The sequence below is a fragment of the Centroberyx gerrardi genome, chromosome 1 (assembly GCF_048128805.1).
Source record: "Centroberyx gerrardi isolate f3 chromosome 1, fCenGer3.hap1.cur.20231027, whole genome shotgun sequence".
Lineage (NCBI taxonomy): Eukaryota > Metazoa > Chordata > Actinopteri > Beryciformes > Berycidae > Centroberyx > Centroberyx gerrardi.
Genome location: NC_135997.1, coordinates 2,113,472 through 2,135,157, shown reverse-complemented (window position 1 = coordinate 2,135,157; position 21,686 = coordinate 2,113,472). Strand labels below are relative to the sequence as shown.

The 21,686-nt window shown below is 45.8% G+C and overlaps 1 protein-coding gene across 2 annotated transcripts in view; it reads left to right on the top strand.

Moving 5' to 3' along the window:
• The window catches only part of LOC139924354 (neuron navigator 2), a 54,938-nt gene that overhangs the window by 20,934 nt on the left and 12,318 nt on the right, over window positions 1-21,686 (top strand). For both annotated transcript variants that reach the window (XM_078282937.1, XM_078282978.1), the window contains 14 exons: window positions 1-295; window positions 649-1,372; window positions 2,549-2,768; window positions 3,874-4,157; window positions 5,295-5,360; window positions 6,106-6,150; window positions 6,721-6,881; window positions 7,307-7,489; window positions 10,301-10,353; window positions 14,208-14,231; window positions 15,105-15,179; window positions 18,996-19,079; window positions 19,200-19,323; window positions 20,033-20,199. The exon at window positions 1-295 is cut by the window's left edge and continues 15 nt beyond it. In XM_078282937.1, the coding sequence (XP_078139063.1) occupies window positions 1-295; window positions 649-1,372; window positions 2,549-2,768; window positions 3,874-4,157; window positions 5,295-5,360; window positions 6,106-6,150; window positions 6,721-6,881; window positions 7,307-7,489; window positions 10,301-10,353; window positions 14,208-14,231; window positions 15,105-15,179; window positions 18,996-19,079; window positions 19,200-19,323; window positions 20,033-20,199 (2,505 nt within the window). The remainder of the gene's footprint in view (window positions 296-648; window positions 1,373-2,548; window positions 2,769-3,873; window positions 4,158-5,294; window positions 5,361-6,105; window positions 6,151-6,720; window positions 6,882-7,306; window positions 7,490-10,300; window positions 10,354-14,207; window positions 14,232-15,104; window positions 15,180-18,995; window positions 19,080-19,199; window positions 19,324-20,032; window positions 20,200-21,686) is intronic.

Genomic DNA, 21,686 nt, shown 5'->3' with positions numbered 1-21,686 from the left:
GAGAAGCACTCGGCCTCCACAGCGGTGCAGCAGGCCTGGTCAGGAGACGAGGTGAAGAGGTCGGACGGGGGGTCGGACAGCGGGGTCAGGATGGAGCCGGGCTCCAAGTGGAGCCGCCGGAACCCCTCCGACATCTCCGACGAGTCCGACAAGGGCGGCTCGGGCAGGAAGACCCCCTCCGTGTCTCACACTGGCTCCTGGAGGAGGGGCATGAGCACTCAGGTGGGGGTGACGTCCCCCCGGACCAAAAGTAACGCCAGCACAGGCTCCACCGGCCTCAAGACCCACAGCACAGGTAACAGTCTGCATCATTGTATAAACCTCTGAAATGACCCGTTTAGATTATTTAGTTATTCACTAAACATGCACAATGAGTGGAGAGACAGCTCATTAAGTCATTTATCTACTATTAAGTCTCAAAACACAAGAAAATCACAAGAAATCATTCACTTGTTTCCAGTGCAAAGCAGCTTGTTTCAGGATTTTTCTTGATTAAAGTGTAATTTTCTTTAAATTAGCAGATGCTGCATCATTCTGCCTTGTTTCAAGATATTGACACTTCTTGCATTGGAAACAAGTATAATTAAATCTCTAAGTGTGTCTGAGTCATGCAGGTGAAGCGGTCTCATCCTGCCGTGTGTCCTGCAGGTAAAACAGACGATGTCAAGGTGTCAGAGAAGGGGCGTCTCTCTCCTCGTTCCAACGGTCTTCACCGCTCGCCGTCAGACGCAGGACGCAGCAGCGGCGACGAGGCCAAGAAACAGACGCTCCCCGCCGGCCGCGCCGCCACCGCACACACCCTCACACACACCGTCTCCGACCCCCACTCCCACACGCACACCTCGCGCACCCCGACCAGCACCTTCGGCTTCAAGAAGCAGGGCTCTGGCATGGTAACAATGGTTACCGCCAGCGGAGCCACCATCACCAGCGGCTCGGCCACTCTGGGGAAGATGCCGAAATCCGGGGCGCGCTCGCTGGCGGGCGGGCTGAAGGCGGGCGGGCAGGACGGGGGGGCGGTGCTGGGTCACCACGACGACGGCTTCCTCCCGGTCAGCGCCCGCTCCACGCTGCAGTACCGCAGCCTGCCGAGGCCCAGCCGCTCCGGAGCCGCCGCCCGCAACGGGAACCGCTCCTCCACCAGCAGCATCGAGGCCGCCGTGCTCTCCGTCACCTCGCACGGGAAAAACCACATCAGCGTCGCCAAGGCCAACGGCTCAGGGGGCGGAGTCCTGCTGGCCAATCAGACGGACCGGGAGAAGGGCGTGTCCGAGGTCGACAACCTCCGGAGCGGAGCTGTGATGCAGAGCGGCGGGGCGGCTACCGTCCCTCTGACGGGACGACAGCAGGTCTCCTCACCGACGCTACGCAGGTGAGCGCACACACACACACACACACACACACACACACACACAGATAACACATCTTTTATATAGTCAGGAATCATGCAGACATACTGACTGCTAACTGATGAGCAATATTGAGTGAGGTCCACTTGTATGGGCCTGCATTCACACACACACACACACACACACACAAAAACATAGAAGACTTTTTTTATGAAGCCAGTAATCACGCAGACAGTAAATGATAAGCAGCAGTGAGTAAGGTCCACACGTGTGGGCTTGTTTTCATGCACATACACACACACACACACACACACACACACAGGGGTTAAATCAGGCCATTGTGAAAGCCAGGCCTTGAGCCAGGCTGCTGTGCTGCCAAGCCCCCCCCCCCCTCGGAGCGGGCTGTGGTGTGGGGTAATGGGAGCTGAGTCTTACCTCACCACTCTGCCCTCATTAATCTGAGGGAGTGATAACTCTTCAAAGAGCCTGTGTGCTGCCATTATCGCCCTACCGCCGCTCCACTCATCACAGCCTGCCATTTAAAGTCTAACCCAGGATTTACTGAGAGCTGGGAGAGAGTTCTGTGTGTGTGTGTGTGTGTGTGTGTGTGTGTGTGTTGGCTCGGACTCAGATCTGTGTGCTGACTCTACCTTTCCAGACTGTAAGCCTGCTGCAGTCTGCCTTGTTTCATGGACATTAAAGGATAACACCGGTGTTTTTTTTTTTTAAGTTTGTGCCAACAGTCTGGGTTGCTCCTCTCTTTTCTATTCTCCCTGCTGGTGTCTGCACACAGTCAGCATAGTTGCAGATATCAGGACTCGTTTTCCTCCTTCAGAAGAAGCCATTTGCTGCCATTGTACAGTATGAAATGTAAACTAGACAGCAGTAAATGGGCTGTAACTCTACATGACACATGGTATTCTCCTTTAAAGTCACTTGACAAAGACAGCATGTGCATCTTTCTCTTTTTAGAAATCCAAACACACTTCATCTTAACATTCTGTTGCCTTCTCCGTCCATCCTTCTCCCTTAATTAAGTGATTATATGATTTGTCAGGATTTTTTGACACACAACTCCCATTCATTTCTAATGGGAGATTTACTTCCATCCTTTTCTCCTGCTTTTTTGTGTACCTTATCCATGCTTAAACTCCCTCTCTCTCACTTTTTCTCTTCTCTCCCTTCCGGGTGTCCTGCAGGTTGTTTGGTGGGAAGCCCGGTAAACAGGCTCCGGTCACCACGGCCGAAAACATGAAGAACTCCACGGTCATCTCCAACCCCCACGCCACCATGAACCAGGTGTCCGGGGTGCTGGAGTCCCCCGGGGGAGGGGTGGGAGGCGGGGACAGCGAGACCAGCAGCCCCCTGTTTGGAGGCCGAGCTCTGGGCTCAGGAACCGGGACGCTGGGGAGTGAGCAGGTGAGCAGGAGCGGGAACGTATAGGAAAACAAAAGGTCTTAAAGGAATACACCAAGTGTCTGGGAGAGAAGTTAAGTCATGAGGACATAGACACCAAAATCATCCATGTGTCCCCAGTAGATCTTTGGCTCCGGTGCTCCATGCTAACACTTTAGCATTATCCAAAGTTAGAAGACTGACCTATCAGTAATTAAACGTTATGAGTGGTTTTTATTATATGTCCTGTAAAATAAACCTGGCTACCAAACTGACCTGACTTTTAAAATGTAATACATTTTAAAATTAAATATCATTAACTCATTATAGCTGATGTAGCCAGGTTTATTTTTGGAACTATTTCAGGTGAGCAACCACGTATTCATCCACTGCCCAGTGATTTTAGCTGCACACAGTCTCCCATCGCCCACCACCTTCACTTCCTATGGAAACAGGGAAAGTAGTCCCTGCTAGTTCAAAACAACACATTTTAATGTATATTTTAATGCTAGTCACCTGCTATCACCCAACATAGTGTAAATGTGCTGAAGAGTTAGCATGGAGCACCGGACCAACGATCTACCGGGGACAAATGGATGATTTTGATGTCTATGTTTTCATCATTTAGCTGACCAACGGGACAATTTATCAAAAACTCCGGTGTATTCCTTTAACTACTTATTAATAGTGTGAATGGGGGCTATGTTCAGCTACGTTCTGACTTCTCCAGGACTAGTTACCCATGCCTAGTAGAAAAGAGCAGTGTGAGCATGCTTACTCAGGCACTCACTGTCAGGTTCTGACATGATTGATAATGCTTTACTGGAAAAGCTTATGAGTCATCCACATGAAGTGACACATAGAGCTTTGTTTTAAAAAGTGGCAGTCATTCAAGCCAAAGTGAGTTCACCGAAAAGCCAATATTTGGCTAATGAGTTCTTTTACCAGTTTGGATGATGGGATGGCAGACGTTTTTTTTCTGAAGTCATTTTTCTAGATTCCAGGCCATCACACAAAAATGGAAAATACAGTTCAAAGAAAGACTGGCTGTACCATTGATTTTTGTTTTCCAAGACCACAAAATCACGTTTCAGCATTCCTAACCCCCCCCCTCTCCGCCCCACCGCAGGCCTCCAGTCCCGGCTCGGTCTACTCCTCCACCGGTCCCTCCAACAGCCTGACGTGGGGCACCACCTTCAGCAGCTCCTCCGCCCAGAGCCGGGAGGGCACCCTGGGGGGCCACGGCACCACGGGCAGCCTGGGATACCCCTCCGTCAGCAGCATGCACACCAGCAGCGAGTCCATCGACATGAGCCTGGGCAGCGCCGGCGGGGGAGGCCACGGGACGCACAGGGAGGACACGCTCTCCGCCCTGGGACGCACCGGCAGCATCAAGACCGGCATGTCCGAGAGGTGAGGAGGGGGAGACGGGACGAAACTACCAGGCTAGAGACTGAGGGGGGGGGGGGCAAGCGGGGGGAAGGTTTTTTTTGGCCAATGTGATGAATTCTAAGACGTGGGGTACCGATCTTTCAGCTCAGAGGGAACACTCGTCCCAAAAAGCCACAATGAAATGAGATCTGACTGTTTCGCCTTCTTCATATCATAACGGACACTAATGCCAATACCAAATGCCAAAAAAATTACAGAATTTCTCTTATATTTATAATCTGGGAAATTGCCTTATTTTTAGTGGTTACTTCATATCACACCAGTAGGCGTGCGTAAAAATACCATCACAGATTTTTTAACACCCCCCCTCCGCCCCTCATCATATAAAACCTGCAACTTCACAACTTTCAAAGTGACGCGAGTGGCAACATGGTATGTTGCATTTTGGGGCGTTCACCCAAGGAAACCCTGGCTGGAATTTGCAGAATCTGGAATTTGTGACAGCCCCAGACTATGCGCAAAAAAGCATTTTGAACTTTTGAATACTTTTGAACACGTTTGAACAGTCCCTCCTTTTGTTATCTGACCCCAACCGAAATACATTGAATTACTTAGGCAAGAGACCATCAAATTGCTGTGTCCTTGTGACTTTAAAAGTATGGCCTCCTTAGATTTCTGGTGATTTTTTCTTAATATTTGCTCTCCGTTTTAATGATAAAAAACCCTGCAAGATCAAATTTGGCCTCGTTGAGGTGAAGGTATGGTGAGCGCCACACTCTGTCATCTGACTGGGAGAGGTGCCGCCTCTCGCCTGCCGCTCTGTCTGCACTTGAGCAGAGAAACAAAATCCCATGGCGTCCCCACTCGATTATGCAGTATAATTGTGGTCATTATGGAGGATTCCTTCCTGACAGCTTGGATGTGTAACGTGACAGGAATGTCTCAGATGTAATTTTATAGCATCTGAAGTCTCAGCTTTATTTGAGGCTATCCATATGACATCATCCCCTCTGCTGGGTTCTCCCAGCTACATCATTGGTGAATTGGTTGAGTATCTTGACCTGTGGATCTTTATTTATGAAGGATTTTCCTCCTCTCTTTTCTCTAAATCTCTCTTTCTCTGTTTCTGTTGTGTGTTTTCCCTCCTTTCCTCATCAGTCCCCTCTCTTCCCCCTCCGCTAGCCCTAAATTCAGCCGAAACACGCTACCTCGGAAACAGGACAGGTAAATGTGCCTGTGTGCGTGTTGGCGATGGTCGGCTTCTGGTTAGCGTTGCTGAAACCGCACTACAGCTATGGGGGTCCTACTGATCGCCACAAACTGCCACACAGAGCCACAAAGTACCATGAAGACTCACCGCACCGTAAAGAATGGGTCTTTATGGTACTTTGTGGGTCTTTATGGTACTTTGTGGGTCTTTATGGTATTTTGCACCACAAACTACCACAAATCTACCACAAAATGCCACAAAGTGTATCACAAACAACCACAAAGCCCCTCTTTGTGGTATTTTGTTGCAGTTTGTGGTACTTTTTGGTATGCTTTATGGTACTTTGTTGTACTTTGTGTTTTTTTGTGGTACTTTGTGGCTGTGTGTGGTAGTTCTGGCAATTAGCAGAACCCCAGCTACGGTGTGTGTATGAGTGTGAATGTTATTGTGTGAGTGTGTGTGTTTGTTTGTGTTGACGTTGGAAGTGTTTTTGTTCTACCAGGCGTAGCAGTGGTCCGCTTCAGTCTGCCATCACTGTTTATTTACTGCCACCTTGTGGTTGATTTTATGTTTACAGCTTACAGCATCAGCATAGGACGCTCATCATTGCTTCTTTAAGTTATGATGAACTAGTAATGCTAAAAAAAAAAAACATAGATAAAGGATTTATTCTGCAAGCCTAGAGAGATGCAACCCCATGTTTCCTCCCCTCCTTGTTTCCGTTCCTCCTCTGAAGTGTTTCTCTCTGCTGCTCCACAGCGGGCCACACTGTGGTAGAAACACTCTGCCTAAGAAAGGACTCAGGTACCGCTGTCCTGCCACCGTCCCGCACTGTAGCAGCGCTGCTATCGCTCACTCCTTCACCAAATCCTCTTCTCTGTTTCTGTCTCAACTTCATTCACTCCTCTCAAGGCTTGCGCTCACGCTTTTGATGACGCTTTTGATGTTTTTTGATGTTTTTTTGTTTTGGCACTTGGCACATTGTGTTGTGTTGTGCTTCGGTGGAAAGGCATGTCACTTTGTCGTTGTGCGCAGCTGTCACGGTGTCATGCACTTCACTGGCTTGATTTGGGGGTTTAATGTTTTTTGGGCTTCCTTTCTGCTTTTTTTGCTCAGTTTGTTTGTCACTCTCAGCTGAAAATCAGTCTGTGTTCACGCTGTGTAATTGTTTGTTTCAGCCTCTGATTTCATCAAATGTTCGATTCAGGCTGCTAATCAGGCTGATTAAGAAAAAGATGCATTACTGATTGTCCAAACAATCAGAAAGACCAGAATTCAAATCAATCATTGTCCTCCGCACCACAGAATCCACACCACACCTGTTCTGTTGTACACCTCCCTGCCTCTTTAAACACCTGACCTTTGTCTCTGTAGGTATGGCCCCTCCCCCCAGCTGCGAAGCCATGAGGAGGCACGTGATTGGCTGCGGACCCACTCCACCAGCGGGCTGCAGGACTCGGCCAGTAACTCCCCGTTCTCCCCAGGCTCCAGCCTCACCTCGCCCTCCGGCACTCGCTTCAACTTCGGACAGCTTGGTATGCCCTACACACCACCTGACTGTATAGCACTACTGTCGTGTGAAAACTTGGTAACTCCACTTTTGGTAATTTTCATGATTTTACTTCAATTGAAGGATTTCTTGGTTCTTTACGGGTTGAGACAAACCCTATGACCCTCGGGCTTCTGAAACCATTTCACACTCCATTGGATAAACTCAGAAACCCACGGTGGTCAAGCTGAAATCAACACTGTTTTTCTTCCTTCTTTCCTCCTTTTTCTGCATTTCTTCCTTAAAAGTTGACATTTTAGAGATGCGAGGTGACAGAGTTACTGTTATTCTAGTTCTCCATACATGTCAGCTACAAATATTAGCTACAAATGGAAGCGACATCTCTTAGCTCCCGTCACTCGTCAGCGTCGTCTTCAGATTGTAACGTGCTGCGTTTGTGTGCGTTCACAGCCTCCAGCCCCACTTCAGCGGCTCAGATCAACCTCGCCGGCCTGCGCAACAACAGCCTGACCAATCAGGATGTCTCCTTCGACCCGTGCGCTGACACCCGTCTGAGAAACTCCTGCATGTCATTGGACGAGAAGACTCGCACTATGAGCCGCTCAGGATCCTTCAGAGACGGCTTCGAGGAGGGTAAGAGGAGACGAGAGCAGGGTTAGGCAGGATGGATGGATGGATGGATGGATGGATGAGAGAGAGAGAAATAAAATTCTCTCAGCCTGGGTGATTGATAAGCCCTATTGAGCCGTTCGGAGCCATGTATTCCACAGACATTTGCTGAAATCCATAATTAGCCGTAATCCTTTTCCAAGACTTGAATGCCTCCATCTCTCTGTGCCTTTATGCCTCTCCTCCCTCCTTCTCCATCCCCGTGCCAGAAGAAGCATTATTCCATTTGTTTAGAGTACATTAGTAGGGATTACAACTGCTACTCTAAGAAAAGCCCTCTATCCCTTTGGAAGTCCATAATCTGCTTTGGTAGGGCTTTGTTTTTTCATAAGCTTGTTTATTAGGAAAAGTACCCAGGCATGCTTTTCCCACCAGCAGGCAGACTCCCTGCTGGAGCTGGGTCACTCCGCTGGAGTCTGCTCAGTCCTCAAGGCCATGGAAACACAGCGCTTTTATTTAGAGGAACAAAAGTCCGGGAGCGAGGGAAGGAGGGAGGGAGGCTGGCTCTATTCTGCAGTGTTCAGTGAGAGAGAGAAGATGGCTCTCTTAATGGAAAAATCCTCCCTAAAACACTTTAACACTTAAAACCAGCTATTGGTGATGTACCTTGCATTTCTGGGTCCATTTTGTTGTTTGGAGGTGTGTTTTTCTTCTTGCCTTCTTCTTTGATAGCAGAAAATGTTTCAGCGATCTAAAACATCAGCGGTAAACGTCAGGTTTTGGTGTCAGTCCCTCAGAATCAAAGAGCGAGGGCTTCTTTCTAGAGCCGCCATTTTGCACCGAGAGACGTTCAACAATCATACAGGGAGAAATCCATCGTAGAAGAGGAGAGAGACCAATTTCTCCACCCACAGGAGCAGGAGAGAGACCAGAATGCAATGCAGCAGAGAGACAGGTTGCATCTGCCATTCTGCCGTCACTATTGCTCCCTCCACCTACACATATAACAGCTATATAACCCATGCAACAAGTTCACGCCCCTTTTTCTGGGGGTTGTCGAAAGGCTTTCTGGGAAATGTAGGAAATCACTAACTGCAGTAGTAGTAAGTAGACAAGGCAGGTTGAGGGAAAGAGGGTTCACCAAAAAGGTATTACAACACTTCATCACAAAATAACTCCTGCAATGCATTGAACTTCACAGATTTATAATATATAACAGGAGTAAAAGGGTGAATTTTCTTCTCTAAGTTCTCCAATCTGCAGCCTTGTTAGTGGGAGAGAGGCGGAGAGAGAGATAAATAAAGAGAGGGCAACAAGAGAGAGAGTTGTGGAGTGAACCCAATGACACTGAAACCAGATTTGTAAACGCCCTCCAGGGATCAATTGTGTGCGAGTTCATTAAGGTCCTAGTCGATATACAAGCGCACACACAGCGCACACCGAATGTGCACACACACACACACACACACACACACACACACAAACGCAAACACACTCTATTATTACAGGCCCCCCAGTAGCACCATTTTATCTGTCTCACTCCTCTTCCCAGCTCCCCAGTCTCTCTTCCCTTTAGGCTTCAAAACAGGAGATAATTACAGGGATCGTTAGTGAGAGGCTTCAGAATAAGGAAACATGATGATATGCAGGAAACCTCCAGGAGCTGTGTGTGTGTGTGTGTGTGTGTGCACAACAGCGTGGTTGGATTATGGTGTGCATGCTGGGAGGACATGGATTTGTGTGTACATATGTTTCCAAGGTGTAAAGTTACTCAATTGTTGTTAGATTGACAGGACAAAAGTTACATACACCCAACACTTTGTTGGAGCTGTCCGGCGTTAGAGAGCAGCAGCGTTACACACCGTCACTTGACCCAGAAAAGGAGCAGTTTTTTCCCTGCACCCCCCCCTACACCCCACACCCACTTTCATGTAAGCTTACCCTCCTCTTACGTCTCTATAGAAACGACATACTTCTCCCATAGTGACTTACTGGACTGTTGGACTTTTACCCTTTTGCATCCATGGCTTTTTATTTGGGGTGTCTTTGTTAGCCGGGACAGCAGTTCAATTCAAGCTAGCTTTGACATCGTAAAGTTTGTGTTTGATGAGTAAAAGTTCAAAAAAATCAAATTACATACAGCATGCATTGAAAACTGATTGGGGGAATATAAACTAGACATATACAGAAGTAAATGACCATTAACTCCAAATGACACCAGTCTTCTCCTTCAATGTTGCCCCCCCCCCCCCCCCACACACACACACACACACACACACACACACCTTGCTAACACATATGCTGTCTAGACAAAATTAAAGATGAAAGTCAGTTCCCAATAAAGATTTCTGTACCCCCCTGCCCTGTACCACGAATGAATGAATCCACCGGGATAAGACCCACTTCCCGGTGATGTGGACGATGACATCACGCTCCTAATCCTTCCTGATCTGCTCCCGGTCAGGAAACAGAGCGGGCGTTGTGGCCCGGGCCTTTTGATGTGTGATTAGCGGCTGAGTCATTAGTAGAGTAATGCGCAGGCTGTTATTAGTTGCGCCACACTCCCAACTGTAATGCGTAGGAGTATTATCTCCCCGACCGCAGAGCCAGCGTCATTATTTTCACTGTGCGAAGGAGGCGGTGGGTAGTCGAGTCGGGACAGGCGGGACCGGGCGGGTAATGGCAGGGTGAGCGGCGCTGGGAGCGTGGTGGGTGGTTTGTGTGGGAGGGGCTTCAGACGGGATGGTGGGGGGTCTGTTTATGTTCTCAGTAATGCTGTGTACATATAGTTGTACTTTCTAATCCCTATTTTTACCTGTGGTTTTGTCTCCTCAGTTCACGGATCGTCCCTCTCTCTGGTCTCCAGCACTTCTTCCATTTACTCGACGGTGAGTACACAGAAAGATTGCCTGTGGTAATTTAACTCCACGTCCGTCAGAGTGAATTTAAGTCAACTCCGAGTCAGCTCCGAGTCATTCTCACTGAAAAAACAACACTTGGAAGATTTGCTGCACTGCAAAAAACATCCATCTTAACGAGTCAATTAGTCTCATATTCAGCCTTCAAATCTTATTTTTCTTAAACCAAGAGAAACATTCTGCTAGTGAGGAGAGATAACTCACCTTGTTTCCAATGCAATTTCACTTGTTTAAGGAATTTTCTAGAAATTAGTGTCAGTCTGTTGAAACCAGTCAGAATAAAGAAGAAAATGACACTTGATTCTGCAAAATTCTTGAAACAAGTTGATTTGCATTGGAAACAAGTGAAATTATCAAACCCCACAAGAAAATTACAATTTTAGGACTCGATAATAGACTAAATGACTTGTTAAGATGAGATGTTTTGCAGTGTGTGTAGTCAGCCAGTCCTCTAGTAATGAACACTAACTACACTGCAACACCTCACTGTAGAAATCCTTTGCATAGAAACAAGTAGGTTATTGTTCAGTTCAGAAAGCTCCATCAGTCAGGCTGTTGTGTAGAAACCAGAGCAACCAGTCGCTCCTTTTGCCTATGAAATATGGAGTCAGGCTGTTACACATTTAACCCCCTAATCCATCGAGACTTCTGACACGAACAGCCCCTCTGGCTCACTTGGGACGGCCCACATCCACACTGCAGCCAATCAGAGCGTAGTGTTCCACAGCACAGCTCCTCCCCCCTCCTGCCCTCCCTCCCTCCCTCCCTCCCTCTGTGGACAGGTTTATTCACCTGGGCAGGTGTAGCAGAGAAGGCAGGGTGAGCTCTCAGACTCTGGATCCACACACAGCACAGGCTGTGCCGTTCTAGCCAGGGAGTAACAAGTTTGAAATCGGAGGAGGGAAGAGAGCGGAGCGTCAAAATGATGGCGACTTTATCCTTGGCGGGCACCGTCACTTCCTGGCAGCACACGGTAGGGATGAGCAGGAGGACAGACGGGTGTAGAAGTACTTAAATCTACTGTTGGTGCAGTGCTGGAGATAAATACAGCTCTAAGTCAAGCGTATAATTATTCTGAATGTATAATTTCTAAAGAGACCATCTTGAAAGGTAAGCACGTTTTTTTTATTTTATTGTGAGAAGAAAATGAGAAACTGGTGATAAGTCTGTTCATCTCACTGAGGTTGACTTCTCACTCTGCAGTCACGTGCTGTCAGACAATATCGTAAAAACACCTTTCCTACTTGGAAATTTCACATTTTATTTGATTTATTTAGCCTTTGTTTTACCAGGAAGTCCCATTGAGATTCAAAATCTCTTTTCCAAGGGAGACCTGGCCAAGAAATGGCAGCAGTGGTTACACAACAAAACATACAATACAGTAGAAAATACAAAAATAGTAAAATATGTACAATAAAAAGGTTTTAGATCAGAAACAGAACCACACATCTTGCATAAGACTGTGAATATTAACGGCTTTCGAAGTTGGAGGTGATGAAGAAAGAAAGTCTGAGAAAATGTTGCTATCCAAGTTCTTAGTTTAACCTTTAACCTTCTCAACATGGCGGAAAAAATCTAGTTTTGTGTTCATCAGCGGTAAGAAAACACTTATATACACTTAAACACTTGCAGTCAGCCAGACTCACCATCATAACCAGCAGTTTCTCAAATTAAGTTCTTTAAATTAGCTTGTTAAGCTGCAGGACGTCCATGTTTGTTTATCATCTGTCTTTCCTGTGAGCACGTGAACGCACATTTAGTCATCAAACTGCCATAATGTTGATAGTCAGTGATTGTTTTCTGCAAGGAAATTGCTGGTCAGCTCCTTTGATAAGAAGCACTTGTGACTTGTGTCAGAATGAGAGACGGATCGTTGTGTTTGGTCTGGGGTTTCCATGACGGACAGACGGCTGTTTGTTTATCCGACATCAGCCGGTTACGTCTGCTTGACTGACAGCTCAGTTTGGGTGTGTGGACCATCATGTGTGGACAGATGGTGCTTTGTAAACCTCACGCCTCTTTAAGGGTGGAACAAAACACACATGTGCTGGTGCATGCATGGAAACACACACACACACACACACACACACACACAGATATACATGCACAGACACATTAGCGGTTACAGCCTGTACTGTCAAAATGTTCTTGCCGCTCCATGGTTGGTAGGTGGAACCAGGGGGAAAATCATTAACTGCAGCGATTCTGTTTTGTTGTTTTATTAAAATATACACTACCAGTCATAAGTTTGGACACACCTGATTGAATGTACGATGTTTCTCATTCTCTTAAAGCCATTTTGATCTAAAGCCTTCTGCTTAAATGCTTGAAATGTGTTTCTTAGACAAATATAAACAGTGAAGTTGATCCTATGTATGAATTTCTTTCCAAAGTCTTTGCCTTTCCATCAAGGCAAAGGGCGGCTACTTTAAAGAATCTAAAATATAAGATAGTTTTGATTTGTTTAACACTTTTATGGTCGCTGGATAATTCCATTTGTGTTATTTCATAGTTCTGATGTCTTTACTATTATTCTAAAATGTGGAAAATAGTGAAAATAAAGGAAAATGTGGTGTGTCCAAACTTTTGACTGGTAGTGTGTGATCTCTGGACTTCTCTCCATCTGAAGTTGAGCACATCCTGAGGAAATCCCTGCGACGGAGATCTGTGTTACAGACACAGCAGCAGTTTCAAAATGATTTCTTGACTTGACAGGACCATGGGTAGAAAACGAGGCCTCTCTGTGATGTCTAATTCTGTCCGGTGCCGTGTCTCAACTCCAAAACATGTCCATTTTGAGTCCTTGAACTTGATGTCCAAGTGCGTTTTTGGAACAGTGTGTATCACAGTGTTTGGGTTGCGTTCAGGACCTGCCCAGTAACCGCTCGCTGAGGAACAACAAGGTGTAAGAGCAGGTTAGGAAAGAAAAGAGACATTTACAGATGGTGTTTTGGTTCGTTTCTCCACCCAGCAGCTCCTCCCTGCCTGTTTACATGTAAATGTGGGTGCTGCATGTTTGGCTCTGTTTTGGTGAGCAGCAGCAGCAGCAGGGTGTGTTGTGCGCGCTCAGGGATTTTTTCACTAGACTGTGCGTGCAAGGCTATGCTCGCGTGCTACGGCTCTGTATACATTTGCCTCGCTGTCCTCTCGCACCATTGTTCTGAGTGCTGCCTGTGGAGACAATAGGACTCTCACACACTCACACACACACACACACACAAGCACACACACACACAGAACTCACTCAAATGCCTCCAGGAGCATATCTCTGCTTTCCAGACATATTACACCAGACAATCTACTGCAGAGTCTCCACACTGCAAAAAAACATCCATCTTAACAAGTCATTTCAGCCTTCAAATGTTATTTCTGTTAAACCAAGAGAAACATTCTGCCAGTGAGGAGAGATAACTCCACTTGTTTCCAATGCAGCTTCACTTGTTTCAGGAATTTTCCAGAAATGAGTGTCAGTCTGTTGAAACAAGTCAGAATAAGGCAGATCACTGCACTGCTGTCAAGAAAATGACACTTGATGCTACGGAATTCTTGAAACAAGTTGATTTGCATTGGAAACAAGTGAAATGATCAAACCCCACTGGCAGATTTGTTCACATATTTTAAGAAAAGTACAATTTTAGGACTCTGGACTGATTTTTTTTGCAGTGTAATAAGCATCTCTCTGTGGAGCTGATAAATCACACAGAGGTCGTGGTGAAGAAAAGCCAGGATGTGCAGTCTGACCTCCTTTTTCATTACAGCATGCCTGAATTCAGTCAATACAGCGTCTAATGATTTTCTTTCTCTGCTTGTGTTGTTTTCCTCAGAACGAAGAGAAGTCTCAGTCGGAGGTAAGCACCGGCCCGCTCCGCCACACCGCCGCTCTGGGTAGAAAGGAACTGTTAATGTCTTGCGAAGTTTCCTGGAAAGAACCATGAAATTATGCAAGTAGTTATATAGAAAATGTCAGCAGTCCGGTGGAGTCGATGAGATACTGTACATTTCTAAAAGAGTTTCCTGGAAAGAACTGCAAAACGATAAACTATTTATTGGCAAAATAATAGGCAGAGGTCAATTTGGTAAACCAAGTCATTTTTAGAATATAGTTATTTGTTGAATTCCTTCCTACTACTACTATAACTACTACATAATTTCATGGTTCTGTCTTGGAAACTCCGATAGAAATGATCAGGTACTTAGCAACTACCAACTACCATTGAACTCTTTTTCTATTTTCCCTATAATTAGAACATCATTTCGTGGTTCTTTCCAGGAAACGTCCTAAGAAATTAACATTTCCTTTCTAGGAAATTATTAGGAAATTGTGCACCCAGAAAATAAAGCTTCGCCCTGTTCTGTTCTCCTGGCTCTTTCATTTTCTGTGTGCAGTGGTTGGACTTGTTGGAACATGGGGGCGTATTCACTGTTGTCTCTAGTTACACATGTAGCTGTATTGTGACTGTGCCTGATCCCCAGCAGGCCCTCGCTCCCTGCTGAACACCTGTGCACACCTATGTTCTCCTTTATGTGTCCGTGGTGCTTCCTCTGTTCACCTTCTCCTATCAGCTCCAATCGGGGAGCCTCCCTCATTTATTGCCACAGTATGTTTTCATCCTGTGTGTGTGTGTGTGTGTGTGTGTGTGTGTTGCCGCATGCTTCTATAGTGCAGGAATGTATGTTTTTGTCTTGCTGCGTTTTGATGTCGTCTGCTGTGTTGTTCTCAGATCCGCAAGCTGCGCAGAGAGCTGGACGCTTCCCAGGAGAAGGTCTCCGCCCTGACGACACAGCTGAGTGCCAATGTACGTGAATTAACGCACACACACACACACACACACACACACACACTCCTGAAGAAACCCACAAGAACATACAATATATGCAGTCTCTCTCCAGGGTTTCGTCAAAAATGTCATGAATAACTAAAATACTAGTTGACAAAGGCTTCTTGCAATTTTGCCAACCCTGGCTATGATGATATTTGAAATAAATTTATTTCATTCTAGTATTGATAAAAATATGATGAAACAAAAAACAGCACAGCAGATGTTTTTCTACCATCACATTGATGAAAAAAGCTCGCGTTTTTTGAGTGTTTGAGTGTAGAGTTCAAAAACAGAAAATTAGGAAAACGGTTAAATGTTGCAACTGTAATCTCCATTTAAGGATTGCGCTGTTTTTTTATTCTAAGGTTGAACTGTTGAAATGGACGTATTGTCATCGACGTCCACTATAATGTAATTATTTTAGTTGACTAAAACCATAGGCTGTTTTAGTCGACTATTGACTAAATTTAATCACTATGCCATGACAAAAATCTGACTAAATTTCAAGGCTATTTTTGTCAAAAGACTAGGTGAGTTTGTTTATACAGCACATTTCATACACAAAGGCAATTCAAAGTGCTTTAAGGTATATAAGACATTAGATAAGAAATACAGGGTAAGATAAATAAAAGAACAAATAATAGGAAGAGAGAATAAATAAAGAATTAAAATGCATAAAAAGAGAGTAAAGATCAAGTTGCATAGGCAGTGCAGAACAAAAAAGTTTTGAGCCTTGTGGTCAAAGTTTGGGCGCTCCTGAGATCTTCTGGAAGTTTGTTCCAGCTCTCTGCAGCATAAAGACTAAACGCTAAGACAAGAACTAAGACCGTGACTAAACTGAAAAATGCTGTGAAAATGTAGACTTTCACGCTAGACATCAGACACTTCCCAGACCAGACAGAGCAGCTCACTCCCAGAGGAAAGTGTCATTTTGCCAAAAGTTGTGTTTCAGCATCTCCAGACTTGATCTTGTACGCCACACCGCCTTATATATTGCACAAGTCTCGCCACGCTCCAGGTGTAATCTGCTGACTGAGTCTGTGCATGGCCCTGTTTTAACTATGGATTAGAGATATGGGAGGGGGGGGGGGGGGGGGGGGACAACAGTGTTAGATTACAGCAAGAGTCAAGTCTCAGCAAACTCCTCAGAGACCGGCCAAGATGTGGACTAAAGATTTACAGCTGACAACGCCTGGATAGAGGAGGTGGGGTGTGTGTAGAGAGAATAACATGTAAAGAATATAGTGGAGGTGGTATGGGAGGGATGGAGAGGGGGGGAATGAGGGGGGGGGGCTTTGTTCAAATATTTGATTACATGCCCCAGACGGATGAGTACCTGTGTGAGTTATGGGAATACACCTTCAAGCCCCAAGGCTGAGAATCTAAGAACACCTTTTCCATCTGAAGCGTCTCACGTGAAGAGAGCAGCGCCGCAGCTTGAATCGCCCATCGGTCAACACGTTGCTCAGCACCGCCCAGCCAAACTCCCACACACACACACACACACTCCCCACCCAGCCCCACCCAAACCCCCCCCAGGCATCGGCACAACAGTTATACTTGTAAAGATTTAAACCCTCCCATGTTCTCATCGCTGCTGTCGGCTGAAAACCTCGTCACCTTTTCACAAACGTATGAAAAACAGCCTCGCTTTTAGCTTGACCACCATGTGTTTTTCAGTTTATCCGCTGGGTTTGAAAGGTTTTCCATCCAGACTGATCAAGCTTTATGGTTTTTTGTGAAATCATCTTACTGCACTGGCTGATAAGTTTACCGTTTTCAACAAATATTACTGTTTTTTCCGGATAATGTAAATTGTTTCAGGACATTTTCTTGGTAAAAGTGAAATTGTCTTGGAAAAAAGTCATATTGGCATGTATCAAGTGAAATTTATTGAACCCAGCAGGATTATCTGCCAGCGCAGTGAGATAATTTGACTCAAAATATCACGAAATAAGCTTGATAGGTCTGGATTCTGGAAACAAGATAAAATCACTGGACAGCTTGTCATAATTTGCTGGATAAGACCAAAAGTCGTAGAACTTTCTCCACCTATAGAGGAGTGTGTAATCCTTCAATTTAAGTTAAAATCACCAAAACCGGAGTCAAGGGTTTCACTGGACAGCGACGTCACGCTCTCATCTCGGCTGTCTCGGTCCTTATTAGGAGTGAAAGGAAGAGTCAGTCTTTGTTCAGCTCTTTTCGGTAAAGATGATGTCATGGTTTGGCTTCTGGTTTTCAGCGTGGGAGCGAAGTGGTACGAAGCTCAGCTGCAGGGGGAGAATCTTTTATCACAGGCCCGTGATTTTGCATGATTATTTGGGTTTGGTTAATATTTTGGTTTTGGTATGATGTGTACCTGATGATGTCATGTTTGGGTTTGGCCCCAAGGTTGTGTTGACAGCGTTCATGTTTTCTGAGGGGAAAGTGGTTTTCTCTAATCCACGAGACTGTTTAGAGTCAGTATCTCAACTCAAGGTCTCTGCTGTACAGGTCTGTGGTTATCACAGCTCATGCCTCCTGACTGTCCTTCCCTCCCCTCATGTTCTCAAACCAGTATCTCCCATACTCAGTCGTTCAGACAGTCAGTTGTTAGCAGGCTGAGCGTCCTGTCCAGCTCCCTGCAGTTCAGTATCAGCAGAATCCTCCAGGAATGAGCCTCCGACAGGCTGGCTTGGCAGCTATGACACCCGGCAGACCTCATCCTGCAGCGGGCAGCGTGCGGACCTGGCTCCCCTTAAACCGTTATCCATCCAGGAGCAGCAGGCAGCGGGGGAAACTCCTGACACACGACCCAGGCTCAGTTCCCCTCAGTATGGATGCAGCTGTACAAGAGGTTTAACAGAAAACATTCAGTTGTCAGAGTGTTGGATTAAGCTGGGACATATTTTTATATGACTGTTGGAAGGAGGTTTTGTTTCCACCCCTGTCTGTGTTTGTCTGTTTATTAGCAAAATATCTATTAGTTACAAATGGATTTGGCTGAAATTTGGTGGACAGATCGCTCTCGGCCCACGGATCAGTTGATTAGGTGTTGTTTTTGTGATCCGGATCTGGGATTTCTGCTATTAGACGATTTGTTTTTAGCTATAACTATTATGCTGCGTTCAAGTGCTGGTGGGAAAGTCCGGCATCCAGGACTTGTAAGTGTTGCTTTTACGTGCTATTTGGCTGGAAAATCACAGCAAAATAACGCGGGAAGGGAAAACCATTTGTAATTACACTTGTACACGCTGGTAATTACAACTGTTTTCACTCCCCTCATAATTTTGCTTCGTTTTTTTGGAAAAAATTGGGAGCCCTTTGTTGTTTTCTACCTTATTACCTTTCACCTAGTGTCAGAAAATCAAACCTGGGGGGCGTCCTGGTGGCATCCCCCTCTCTCTCTCTCTCTCTCTCTCTCTCTCTCTCTCCTAATCTTTCCTGTCTATCACTACTGTAAACTATCATAATAAAGTCAAAAGGCCCCAAAAATAATCTTAAAAAGAAAATAAAACCCAGATAAACAAACAAACTGTTTTGTAGGCTGCAGCTTTGCAACTTGGTTAGTTGTTCTGTGTGGGTGGAGGTTTGAACTCAACCGAGTGCCTTCCTGTTAATTGTTGGAATAAATACTTTGAATCGATTTTTGTGACAACAAAATAATAGACTCAACAGACATCTGCTATTTTCAGCTCTTATTGGGTTTTCTGTCTCTCGTTACTCTCATCACCATGTGCTGTAAACGGGACGGCTCCATCCAGACCGTGTTGAAAGTGGAATATTGTTGTAAGCTGTGTGTTGTTCCTGCAGGCTCACCTGGTGGCAGCGTTCGAGCAGAGTCTGGGCAACATGACCATCAGGCTGAAGAGTCTCACCATGACGGCAGAGCAGAAGGTGGCGTTGACGCTTCTAACCCAAACCGCTGTAGTGGACACTGTGTACTGTCAAATGAAGCACATTCAGCATCACTGCGGTGGATCCGTCGGTCACATCATGTTGTTGTTCCCTGTTCAGGACTCTGAGCTGAACGAGCTGAGGAAGACCATCGAGCTGCTGAAGAAGCAGAACGCCGTGGCTCAGGCCGCCATCAACGGAGTGATCAACACCCCCGAGCTGACACCCAGAGGAGACAGGACAGGTACAGGGAGACAAGTCTGGGCTGATATACATACCTTTAGACTGAAGCTGCTGTGCAGATATCTTCACATTTCACTATTTCAATGCCAAAAGCCCCAGAATCCCCAGAGTGGAAAAGCCTCTGAAACAACATTTAGACCTTCATGGGACGCTAAAACTCTCCACTGAAACCCAGACTGATGAAATTAGCAGCTCATCAAGGCAGGATGACCCACTACACATATTCAATTGTTGGGGAACCTCTGGGATACATTACGGCTATTAAATGAAGAATTAACTTAAAAAAAAAAAAAAACATAATTGGACAATGAAAATAAAACGTTGCAGGTCTTACAGACTGTTTTTTCCGAGTGAGTAGCACTACTGCCCTTTACTAACTACGGCAACTATTGCACTTGTTTTTTTTTTTTGTTTTTTTTTTTATTTCCTGCTTATGTGTCCCTGTTCTTTTCACCCTGTCTCTTATGTGTTTTTTGCCTGAATGATGTGAGGCTCGTGATCAAGACATTTGCATTTTTATGTAAATGGGAATAAACTTGAAACTTGAAACTAGAGCTGTGGTCAGGGAGGAACCTCCGTCATATCAGCCGTGGACGACACGACTGACCAATATCAGCAAACTGAGATCCTGTATGCTGTATCCTGGTCTAACCTGACGACATGCCGCACTCCTAATAACAGTCAAATCACAGTCTCTGTCTGTGTCTCAGCTGGCAGTAACGGCAGCCCGCAGCAGCAGCAGCAGCCGGACCTGCGGATCCGGAGGCAGCACTCCTCTGACAGCGTGAGCAGCATCACCAGCGCAACCAGCCACTCCAGCGTGGGATCCAACATGGACGCCGACGCCAAGAACAAGAAGAAGAACAAGAAGAACTGGGTAAGTCGCTGGGAAATTAAAACGGTCATGATAAAATTGGAAAAAAGTGGTTTGACTGTGTGACTGTGAAGCCAGGAGCTCTCTCTGTTGGCTTGCTGTTTTTGTCTTTGTCTCATCTTTATATGTGTGTGTGTTGGTCTCACATGTTGGGTTTCTCCCCTTTAGGCATCTTTCACTGGGGAAAAGGTGAATACACTCACATAGGTTTTTGGTAGATTCAGTTCAGTTGCCCAATATCCAGTCCTAATCTGTTAGTTAAAGGTCTGTTGAACTCTGGTAGTGTCTTGGGTTGTGTCTCTTCCTCCATGATAAAACCCCCAAATCAGTGATTCTGTGATCTGTTGCTCCGGTAGAGGAGACTGGAGAATTGTGTTTTTTTTCTCTCTCCATTCACTGCCATTGTATGGAGGAACAGTCTGAAAAAGCAGATTCTGACAATATATAAAGAAACTAGTCATGCTGCTGAATTGTTTTTAACTGAATCTCTTTCTTTATTTTTATTAAACCTTTCAGTTTGAACAAGTGTAACACTGAAATCTGGTCGGAGAAAATAATACGTTTACCAATAATTGTAAATAGGCAAAAAAAGGTGGGAGACATAACTTTGACAAGCAGATTCTGACAATAAAAGAGTCTCTCACTTTTTTTCCCCCGTTTATAATTATTGGTAAACACACTATTTTCTTTGTTCCATCGCCATATTTGCAATTTTCCAATCTCCTCTACCGGAGCAACGGATAATAGAGAATTGAGGATTTTGGGGTTTTATCATGGAGGAAGATACACAACCCAAGATACTACCAGAGTTCAGCATCATTTTAATTCCTTATGGCTAGTAGTGTTTCCTCTAGTGGTTGTAGAACAATAAATCATAAATGCTTTCTCCTGTGACTTTAAAGATATGAACTTCTAGCATTGTTTCCTTTTTTTTTATTGCTGAAAGATGATAATGTGCACCGGAGGAGGACGAGTCGAAGATGATGATGACGTACGCAACTTTCTCCACCGTGTTGTCCCGTAGACTAGAATGGACTAGAATGGTCTTGTGGTAGCTGCGGTCCTCCGTATCCGGCCCTGGTCTGACTGACTGAGCCGCAGTAGGATGCTTTGTGGCACTTTGTAAAAGATGCGGGTCCCTGTGGTTTGGTAAATCTAGAGTTCCTGCTTTAGGTTGCAGTGATAATAAACAACGCCCCCTGCGTCTGTAGATGGGCCTCCAGCTGTCAGTGTGTGTGTGTGTGTGTGTGTGTGTGTGTGTGTAGATGAGACCCCACAGGAGGCGTCTCTGCTGGAGCGTATCCATGCAGGTGGCCCTATATGTGGCGGTGTGGAGCGTGTAGGGGCTGCGTTAAGAGTTTATACTGGATCATAAAAGACCCGCCGTCTGATGGCGATGGCGGTGGCGATGTAGCGCGGGCTGCAGCTGCCAGGAAGTCGAGCAGCATCAGCTGTAGCGGCGTAGGACAATCCAGTGAATGCTTTGTCCC